The sequence below is a fragment of the Glycine soja genome, chromosome 1 (genome assembly GCF_004193775.1).
Source record: "Glycine soja cultivar W05 chromosome 1, ASM419377v2, whole genome shotgun sequence".
Lineage (NCBI taxonomy): Eukaryota > Viridiplantae > Streptophyta > Magnoliopsida > Fabales > Fabaceae > Glycine > Glycine soja.
The window spans coordinates 18,753,364-18,764,677 of NC_041002.1; the positions used below are offsets into that span (position 1 = coordinate 18,753,364).

Consider the following 11,314-nt stretch of genomic DNA (forward strand, 5'->3'; position numbering starts at 1 on the left):
AATGGAAAATTGCATTACGTGAACAGTAGCATTAGAACCAAAAAAACGTAGAAACCATAAACCCTATGCTCTGAATAATAGTCTAACAGAATAGCCTTGCACAAATCCCAAGGCTGCTATTTAAAAAGAGTCACTCAAAGTCACTGGGCCCTATTACAATATTCTGGCCCAAAACAAAATAAACACTGAATCACATAAAATAAAATTGCAATCTCCTAATTAGAAATTAACTAAGGTAAGCGCTGCTTTATTTGCCCTCTTCAAGTCCACAACCAAAATCCAGATTAAGCCTAATGTTTCATTAATTCCTGAAATTAGATTAAAAACATCAAATTAGCTAAATGAGCCCAAATAATAAAACTGCCTAATTAATTTGACAACTAAGACTAATCAGTAATTAAAATGGTACAAAAAGGGTTTAAGAAATAGAAGAAAATGATGGCACATCAACAACACTGACATGGCTCCTGATAGAACCCAATTTCAAAACATGAGCAAGAAGGAGCATGAATCCTTTAAAGAGTATGCCCAGAGGTGGAGGGATTTGGCAGCACAAGTGACACCCTTCATGATGGAGAGAAAAATGATAACCATGACAGTAGACATATTGCAAGTGTTCTACTATGAGAAGATGGTGGGTTATATGCCCTCTAGTTTCGCAGATTTGGTGTTTGCGGGCGAGAGGATTGAGGTAGGCTTGAGAAGGGGAAAGTTTGTTTACGCCACTTCCGCAAGCACAAGCAATAGGAGGTTCGGAGTGGGTAGAGCCAAGAAGAAAGAGGGAGACACCTATGCTGTAACTTCAGCTCCCATATGGCCTAAATCCCAACAAACCCCTCATAACCCCACTTACCAATATTCCCCGCACCAACCAAATTATTCGGCCAACATCGGAAACCCTCCCAATCTGGCACCCGTCCAACAGAGATTGCCCACTCAACCACAAAGGCCTCCCCCACAAAACTCATTTCCCACACAATCTCTTCCCACCGAAATCACCAATCCCAGTGCAAGCACCAATCTGAGAAGGAATTTTCCAGCAAAGAAGCCTGTAAAATTCACCCCGATACCAATGTCATATGCTGACCTGCTACCATCCTTGATCAACAACCAGATGGCTGTAGTGAACCCCGGGAAGATCTACCAGTCTCCCTTCCCTCAATGGTACAACCCTAATGCGACCTGCGCCTATCACGTGGATGTTTCGGGGTATTCAATAGAGCAATCTGTGGCCTTCAAACACAAGGTACAAAGTTTGATCGACGTGGGGTGGCTGACATTTCAAGAGGACAACCCAAATGTAAAGACCAATCCTCTCACTGGTCATGGAGGCTCGGCGGTTAATGCGGTTGAAGAGTGGGAACCTCGGGGGCCGAAGCGGATGGAAGACATGTTAACCTCTAGGAGGTTCATTTTGGAAGCACTGTGCGAAGCTGGGATGATTCGCCTTGACGGGAACAAGGGGGACTCTTGTTTAATACATTTGGGGGCATCACACGACGTAGAGACATGCCCAATGGCGGGAGAATTACTACAAGGGATGATGGATAGAGGCCTAATTGAAGTTTGTAGCGCAAGAAAAGGGGAAGGGGATGTGTGCATGCAGTCGATTCATAAGAGCTCGAGTAAGCCCAAGCCATTGGTGATCCACTTCACAAGGGATGTTGCCACACATAAGCCTCGAGGTTTCCAGTCTGTCCCAGTTAAGAAGCCTACGCCTTCCCCTTACAAAAGTGATAAGGTGGTGCCATGAAAGTACGCCGCCCAAGGGCCTGACGAAAGGAAAGACACGACTGTCATACACGTTAAGGATGATCTATCCTCTACTAAGGTCACAAACATCTTCAGCACAAGCGGCATGACTTGTAGCGGACGAATCTTCGCAGCACTCGAGCCACTGGTGCGATCCAAAGACCCAAAGGGGAAAGTAAAGGCAAACGTGGAAGAGAGCGGTAAGGTGGGCTTGATTCTAAATAATGAGGTCCTGGTTGGAAGGTTTGCCAAGGAAGAGGATGACTTTAGCAAAAAGGAATTATACGCTGAAGAAGAAATCGAGTTCCTGAGAATCATCCAACAGAGCGAGTTCAAGGTGATTGAACAACTAAATAAAACCCCAGCTAGGATCTCTCTGTTGGAACTGCTAATGAACTCCAAGCCTCATTAGACGCTTTTGGTCAAGATTTTGAACGAAGCCCACATAGCACAAGACATATCTGTGGAGGGTTTCAGGGGCATAATCAACAACATCACTGATCGAGGCCGTACCCGAATCAAATAAACATGAAAATGCAGTAACTAGGAAGTGATCCTAGGTCGTTTCCCAACGAGCAATGACAAACCAAATGTTCATAATATACTTGCGCAGTAACAGAAACGATTGGGGGGGGGGGGTTGTTTCGTGATTAAAGAGCAGAACAAGTAAACTGGAATATGAGACTACTAATATTAAAAACGGGTTGTTTCCTCTGATTCAGAAGCCATTCTCTTATCCTGGGTTATGGAGAATTCGTCCCTAACAGTCAACCACTTAATCCAACCCTATTTCAATTTACTAAGCGAAAATCAACTTAGGGTTGTCAATACGTGATTAGGCACCACATACACCAGTTACCCCTTCGTCCATTAAGCATGAACGCAAGTTAGGCTCAGAGGCAATTAATCGAACACGAAGCGTGCACTGATTAATGTTCACGAATTTGGGATAACTGGTGAAGGGAAAACTGCCAGGAAACCACATTACAAACGAAACCTCAAAGAGAGTTGGACTTCGTCCTCAAAAGGAAACAACACCAGAAAAACTAGCCTTCCATAGATTCAAACAGAAAACGCAAATGAAACATGAAGCAGAAACGTAAATGAACTGAAATGTAAATGAAACAGAAACGTAAATGAACAGAAATGTAAATGAAAAAGAAACGTAAATGAAAGTAGAAGAAGAAGCAAGAACGAAATTGTAATTAGAAGCAGAAAATGGAAAATTGCATTAAGAACGAAAACAATAGCCTTAGAACAGAAGAACGTGGAAAACCTAAAACAAAAGCTCTGAATAATAAAATAGCATAACAGAATAGCCTTGCACGAATCCCAAGGCTGCTATTTAAAAAGAGTCACTCAAAGTCACTGGGCCCTATTACAATACTCTGGCCCAAAACGAAATAAACACTGAACAACATAAAATAAAATTGCGAAATTTCCTAATTAGAAATTAACTAAGGTAAGCGCTGCTTTATTTGCCCTCTTCAAGTCCATAACCAAAATCCGGATTAAGCCCAATGTTTCATTAATTCCTGAAATTAGATTAAAAACATCAAATTAGCTAAATGAGCCCAAATAATAAAACTGCCTGATTAATTGACAATTAAGACCAATCAGTAATTAAAATGGTGCAAAAATGGTTTAGAAAATAGAAGAAAATGATGGCACATCAAAACCCCCCATACTTAGCCTTTTGCACTCCTGGGCAAAATGAAACAAAGAACAAAATCCAAGGATATCAAAGAGAGACAAACAAAAACATTCACATATTTCTCAATGAACATCAAGGAATGAAAGGAATGGGTAACATCTAACATAAGGAGATCCAAAAAGTCAAGACATTCATGAAAATCATCCAAGCAACCCAATCATGGCAAAATAGTTAATCAGCTGAAGAATGAAAAGTGATAAAGCCTCACAAGATATACACTCTATCTCTCAAGTGTCTAGGCTACTATTTACCCTCAAAGCACCCATGAAAGCAAACACCACATAAACTTGGCAAGATTCTAAAATTGACAATCAACCCATAAACACAAGCACATGAGGATCAAAAGGTCTTTTAAGGTTGTAATGGGGCCAAGGACAAGGTATGGAAAAATATGGAATAAGTGGCTAAATCCCAAAGGAATAGAGGAGCAATGGGGAATAAGTGCATATTAAGAAAAAATAAGAAAATAAAAAGAAGTAAAGATAAAATTTAAACATAAAGAGTAGAACCAAGAGTTTCATCATTCTTGTGCCATTTAAGATCTTATTCACTCAACTTTATTGCTTTTCTTTTTCTTTTTTCGAATTTTTTCTTTTTCTTTTTTTTTTTTGCTCTATAGCCTTTGAGAAACAACATTTCATTCAGCATGTCCAACATTTAACCAATATACAATGTACATCAAGTATGGCCCAAAATACATCATGAAGCATAGCCAACAAAACAAGTTATCCAATGAAACAAAAACCCCCACACTTATTCCCAAAACAATTCCAAAGCTCCAAAATGAGTTTGCTCCCTATTGTTGGGCCTAGGCCTTAGGGTTTGCTCCCTGTTTGGGCATGTCTTTTGTTCCCATGAAAATATAAATACACAATCCTTATTCATTTGATCTTGCACTTTCGTCTATTTTCATTTGTTCTGCATATTTATTTTTGTTGCGATTAAATGATACAGATCCAACAATGAGTCCTGTGAAAGTAGTGATATCGAGGACCCAGATGTTGATTTTGAGCAACTAATAATTCAAGCTGAGGAGGGGGAAGATGAGGATTGGGGGCTTCCTTTAGAGATGAAAAGGATGGTCAAGCAAGAAGACAGGGAAGTGAAGCCACACCAAGAGGAAATGAAAGTCGTAAACTTAGGTGTTGGCGAAGAAAGAAAGGAGGTCAAGGTTGGCATTGACATGTCCGTAAAGGTCCGAGATGAGTTGGTAGCTCTGCTGCAAGACTACCAAGATATCTTCGCTTGGTCCTACCAAGATATGCTTGGTTTGAGTCTCGATATCGTACAACATAGATTACCTCTAAATCCCGAGTGTTCCTCTGTAAAGCAAAAGCTGAGGAGGATGAAGCCCGAGATGTCCCTGAAGATAAAAGAAGAGGTGAAAAAGCAATTTGACGCTAGCTTCTTGGCTATTGCTCGATACCTGAAATGGGTCGCCAATATCGTGCCAGTCCTTAAAAAGGATGGAAAGGTGCGAATGTGTGTGGACTATTGGGATCTAAACCGAGCTAGTCCCAAGGATAACTTTCCTTTGCCGCACATCGATATACTCATAGATAACATGAACAATTTTGCCCTGTTTTACTTCATGGATGGGTTCTTGGGCTATAATCAAATAAAGATGGCACCAGAGGACATGGAGAAGATGACCTTCGTCACCCTGTGGGGAACTTTCTGCTACAAAGTGATGTCTTTTGGGCTCAAGAACGCTGGGGCAACTTACCAGCGAGCTATGGTAGTGTTATTCCATGACATGATGCACAAAGAGATTGAGGTCTACGTGGATAACACGATTGCCAAGTCAAAGACCGAGGAGGAACACCTTGTCAACTTATGAAAGTTGTTCAAAAGGCTGGGTAAATACCGATTAAGGTTAAATCCCGCAAAGTGCACTTTCGGGGTCAAATATGAAAAGTTGCTTGATTTTATCGTGAGCCAGAAAGGGATAGAGGTAGACCTAGACAAAGTGAAGGCCATCCTTGAAATGCTCAAGCCACGCACCAAGAAGCAGGTCTAAGGTTTCCTAAGATGATTGAACTACATAGCGAGGTTCATATCATAGCTGACCGCCACTTGTGAGCCTCTCTTCAAGCTATTGCGAAAGAACCAGTCTGTTCAATGGGACGATGACTGTCAAGTGGCGTTCGAATGGATTAAGCGGTGCCTCATGAATCTTCCTGTGCTTGTGCCACTGGTGCCCAGAAGACCCCTTATGCTGTATATGACTGTGTTGGATGAGTCAATGGGGTGTGTGTTGGGGCAACATGATGAGTCCAGAAAGAAGGAACGGGCCGTCTATTACTTAAGCAAGAAGTTCACGACGTGTGAAATGAATTACTCTTTGCTCGAAAGGACATGTTGTGCCCTGGTGTGGGCAGCTCACCGTTTAAGGCAGTACAAGTTGAACTGCACCACTTGGCTGGTGTCCAAAATGGACCCAGTCAAGTACATTTTTGAGAAACCCGCTCTCACTGGACGGATCGCTCGGTGGTAGGTTCTACTATCAGAATTTGAAATTGTTTATGTCACTCAAAAGGCGATAAAGGGGAGTGCCTTGGTAGATTACTTGGCTCAACAGCCCATCAAAGACTACCAGCCTATGCATCCAGAATTCCCTGATGAGAACATCATAACCTTGTTCTAGGAGGAAGTAGAGTATGAGGATAGGGACAAATGGATTGTGTGGTTTGATGGCTCGTCTAATGCACTAGGCCATGGAGTTGGGGTAGTTTTGGTTTCCCCCGATGAACAATATATACCTTTCATGGCTAGGTTAGGTTTTGACTGCACAAACAACATAGCTAAGTATGAGGCGTGCACCCTTGGGATCCAAGCGGCAATTGACTCCAAGGTCAAGTTGCTCAAGGTATATGGGGACTCAGCCTTGGTAATCCACCAGTTAAGAGGGGAATGAGAGACCGAGGATCATAAGTTGGTGCCTTACCAGGCCTACATGGTGTTGCTTCAATGTGTGGATGCCAGGGAGGCTGAGCAAATGCTGGTAGAGGTGCATGAGGGATCCTTTGGAACGCATGCTAATGGACATGCCATGGCCTGAAAGATTCTAAGAGCAGGGTATTACTGGCTCACTATGGAGAATGATTGTTGCATCCATGTGAGGAAATTCCACAAGTGCCAGGCCTTTGCTGATAATGTCAATGCTCTGCCCATACCTTTGAACATCTTGGCAGCACCTTGGCCATTCTCTATGTGGGGTATAGACGTGATCAGAGCTATTGAGCCCAAGGATTTAAATGGACATCGCTTCATCTTAGTCGCCATTGACTACTTCACCAAATGGGTCAAAGCAGCCTCGTACGCTAGTGTGACTAGAAGTGATGCAATCCTACCCCGCAAGGGCATTGGATAAAAGACTCCAAGTAGATTGGGCCAGAGATCCAAGGGAAGGCCCTAGGGTTCTCATGAGCCTTAGGGTAGATTTCGAGCCCATGGGCTAAGTATGAGCCCACTTATCTTTGTAAATATTAGAATAGGTTTTTCCTTCGTTTGGGCCTTGTATTTTGGCCATTCTAGTAGTATAGGGTTTTAGCCTTGTATTTCGAGGCATTTTGAGTAGTCTTTGTAGTAAGGACTTTTTTTGTATTTTCATGTTTTTTGGCATAGGGGTGAGCTTAGCTATTATAGGGGGTGTGTAGCTAAGCTCTAGCTTCTCATCTCAAGGAGGTGAGCTTAGCTATTAGAGAGGTATGTGTAGCTAAGCTCTAGCTTCTTTAGGAATCTTCTTAAGGAAGCTTCTCAAGGAGGTGAGCTTAGTTATGAGAGGGGTGTGTGTAGCTAAGTTCTAGCTTCTCAAGGAAGTTTTCTCAAAGAAGCTTCTCAAGGAAGTTTTCTTAAGAAAGCTTCTCAAGGAAGCTACCTAGTCTATAAATAGAAGCATGTGTAACACTTGTTGTAACTTTGATGAATGAGAGTCTTGTGAGACATACTTCAAAGTTCCACTTCTCTCCCTCTTTTATTCCTTTAATTTCGTGCTCACCCCTCTCTCTTTCTCTCCCTCTTTCTTTTCCTCCATTGAAGCATCCTTCCAAGCTTCTTATCCAAGGCTCATCTTGGTGGTGAAGCTCCTTCTTCCATGGCTTATTCCCTAGTGGATGGCGCCTCCTCTCACCTCTTCTCCTTTGTCTTCCGCTGCATCTCCATGGTGGAAAATCACCATTAAAGGACCTCATTGATGCTCAAAGATCCAGCCTTCATAGAAGCCCCACAAGCAAGCTTCCATCAAGAAGTGTGGTGATTAGGTTCATAAAAAAGGAGATAATTTTCCAGTATGGATTGCTTAGGAAGATTATCACCGATAATGCCACCAATCTGAACAACAAGATGATGAAAGAAATGTGTGAGGATTTCAAGATCCAACACCACAATTCTATGCCTTACAGGCCCAAGATGAATGGGGCAGTTGAGGCTGCTAATAAGAATATCAAGAAGATAGTTCAGAAGATGTCTATGTCATACAAGGACCGGCACGAGATGCTTCCCTTTGAGTTGCATGGTTATCGAACTTCAGTGTGCTCATTGACTGGGGCAACCCCTTTCTCTTTAGTGTACGGGATGGAGGCTATGCTCCTGTTTGAGGTAGAGGTTCCTTCTTTGAGAATTCTAGCCGAATCGGGGTTGGAAGAATCAGAATGGGCCCAAACTCGCTTTGATAAGTTGAATCTTATAGAAAGTAAGAGGTTGGCCACCATGAGCCATGGACGATTGTATCAAAGCCGAGTGAAGAATGCTTTTGACAAGAAGGTGCGCCCATACAAGTTCAACGAGTGAGATCTTGTCTTAAAGAAAGTATCACAAGCTCAAAAGGACCACAGAGGGAAGTAGGCTCTGAATTATGAAGGACCTTTCGTTGTGAAGAAGGCTTTTTCGGGAGGAGCATTGTTGCTTGCGAGCATGGATGATGAAGAATTGCCTTCACCTGTGAACTCCGATATTGTCAAATGATATTATGCATAACACATGGGGCAGCTAAAAGGCTTAACACATGACTGTTCCCCGAGGACTCATTGGGATCTTCAAGTCTTAAAATCTTTTGTAAACCATAATCGCAACATTAATAAATATGGGTTAATGATTTGCATCTCAACCTCCTCTGCTGTGTCTTTTACTTCTTATTGTCCTTAAGAACATACATTCTCGATCTTGCCCACTGAATCCAGAGCCATTTGGCTCGATCAGCGGGGTGCTGTAAGCGTTTAAGTAAAAATTGAACACGATAACACCTGTTTAATTGTTGCATTTAACGTTCAACCATAAATATGCATGCATTCGCATCTTGTCATTTAGGATCTTGCAAATCGGAGGATGAATGAAGAGTCATTTTGAGTGATGGTCAATACCACACCAATTTAAGACAAAGGTAAGTGAAAGGTAATGCAGGCATTTTGTGGTATTGTTTCACATTTGTTGCATGATGCCACTTCCTTTGTCTAAGCTTAGGGGCAGGTACAGATAGGTGCTAGGCCCATGATCGATTGATCATCATCACGCGTCCGGCTAAAGATGTTAAAGAAACGCTCCTAGGAGGCAACCTAGTATCTGTAATTTTGCTTTTTAAAATTCCTACTTTTTACTTGTTTGTTTTCTTGAATTATATCTTGAATTCACCTAAGTTTATGTGCAATTATGGGATTTTAGAAAAAAAAATATACATAACAAGGAACAAACACCATTTTGCAAAGGCTTTTGGAAAAAAATAGCTCACTTGGGCAAGCGTGTCTGACACAAAAATTTAAAAAGGGGAGGGATGAAGCCATTTTCACCCCATTTCTTCCCCAAAACTCAAATCACCAACAAGTTTACGGGAGTCCCTCTTGACAGCAGCCCCATGCTTCCATTGCACACTTTTGCTTTCATTTTTTGCATTTTCGTTCATCTTCAACAAGTAAGTACCATCTCCCTTTGAATTTTGGCTTTCCATTGTGGTATTTTGATGTTCTAGTTATCATGTTCTTTGCAAATTTCATGAGACAATTTATTTGTAAACCCATGCTTTGATTGTTTGATTAGGGGCTACAAGGGATGGCTTTAAGGCTACCTTTGATCCTATTATGGATTGGCATGTCATATTATTGTCATTCCTTATTTTTACATGCTTGAACATGTGCCCACCAACCGTTCAATGAAATGCCTCAATGACCATTGCGTGTGTTGTTGTAAAATTTGAATTGTGGAATGAGTTTGTGCATGCACAACCATCATTTGGAAGGTGTGGACAACTTAGGTTGTTAGATTGAAATGACAAGAACATGAGTTACGCATAGAAATCTAAACTTTGTCTTGGATGCAAAATGTATGAGTTACATAAATCTGGGAGAGTGATTGTTTGGATTTAGACTAATATTTGAGCTTGCTACACTATGGTCGACACCTTGCATCTAGGTAGCTAAAATGCTTTTGAAAAAAAGATATATATATGATATATGCACCGATGTATGATTGTTTTCTAATTGCACGATGACACCTGCATTTGGTAAAAAGAACATGCTCCATCCAAAAATTGTTTGGCTTTTGTGGTGTTTAAGATAAATGAAATGATGATAAGCGTTTCATGCAAACTAACTTTATGAACATGTCCTTGCAGGAAATGGCTCCAAAGAAGCTTCTAGCTAAGACGGCAAGGAAAGATGCCACTGGAGAAGGATCCAGTGCGGCCCCATAAGTGGATATGGAGTTTGACGAACATCGGTTTTGAAGTGAGGAACACCAATGCCATTTTGAAGCAATCAAGGGTTGGTCTTTCCTCAAGGAGAGACAGGTCCAATTGAGGGAAGGAGAATATGCTAAATTCCAGGAGGAAATTTCTAGGAGGCAATGGACTCAACTTGCAGAGCCCATGGCTAAGTATAATCCAGAAATAGTCATGGAGTTCTATGCCAATGCATGGCCCACAGAGGAAGGGGTTAGGGATAAGCGCTCCTAGGTGCGGGGCCAATGGATCCCCTTTGATGAAGATGCCATTAATCAATTTTTGGGGCATCCATTGGTCCTAGAAGAGGGGCAACACTGCGAATTCAGTCAGAGGAGCCAGACCTCGGGATTTGATGAGGAGGCCATAGGCCAACTACTGTGTGTTCCGGGACAGGACTTCGACCGAAGTGTGATAGGGAGACGGGTGCGGATCATGCGTACTAGCATGACCATCCTAACACAGATCTAGATGACATTGCTGCTTAGCAACATCCTCCCCAATGATCATAATTCTGACCTTCCCTTGCTGAAGTGCCAGCTGGTCTATGCCATCTTGACCCAGGTGAGAGTTCGTGTGGTCTAGTTGATCTCAGATGCCATTTATCAATTTTCAGGGATCACGCCTTCCAGACACCTAGTGGACCTAGAGAAGTCCAACAGAGCACTGAGGTTTTCAGCCTTGATCACGGGCCTCTGCCAGTTCTATGGGGTGCCAGTTACTCCCTCAAAGCTTATCCGGCCCCCCATTAATAGGGCCTTCATAGAAAAATATTGCATGCCAAGGTAGGAACATCAATAGGGTTGGGCACAGTAGCAGCAGGGGGAGGACCAGCCAGCTGCAGATGCATCGCTGCCACCTCTACGGCAGCCGGCAGCCACCATCTCTGGAGTCCTTCTCTGCTCACCTGTAAAGGATGGAGCTCCAGATGCACACATATATGCAGCATGTGACCGACCAGCAGGCGGCTAATCATAGGGGTCAGGTGCAACTGAATGAGAGCTTCTACCAGTACACCCTGCATTAGTAGAGCCAAGATCCCAGCCCTTTCCTATGGCCTGGAGATAGGCCCAATTTTTAGGTAAGGGTAGGACCCGCAGGGATCCTTGAAGATGAAGATGGAGCTTAGGAAGATGATG

The 11,314-nt window shown here is 42.5% G+C and overlaps 1 protein-coding gene across 1 annotated transcript; it reads left to right on the forward strand.

Annotated features, from left to right (window-relative positions):
• Positions 1-460: 460 nt before the first annotated feature.
• Positions 461-1,753, forward strand: LOC114413027. The gene has a single exon (XM_028377215.1). It carries the CDS (start codon positions 461-463, stop codon positions 1,751-1,753), a length of 1,293 nt encoding a protein of 430 aa, XP_028233016.1.
• The last annotated feature ends 9,561 nt before the right edge of the window (positions 1,754-11,314 follow it).

Excerpts from the sequence above, each read along its gene's own strand:
- LOC114413027 (XM_028377215.1), top strand. The coding sequence starts at position 461 with ATGGCTCCTGATAGAACCCAATTTCAAAACATGAGCAAGAAGGAGCAT.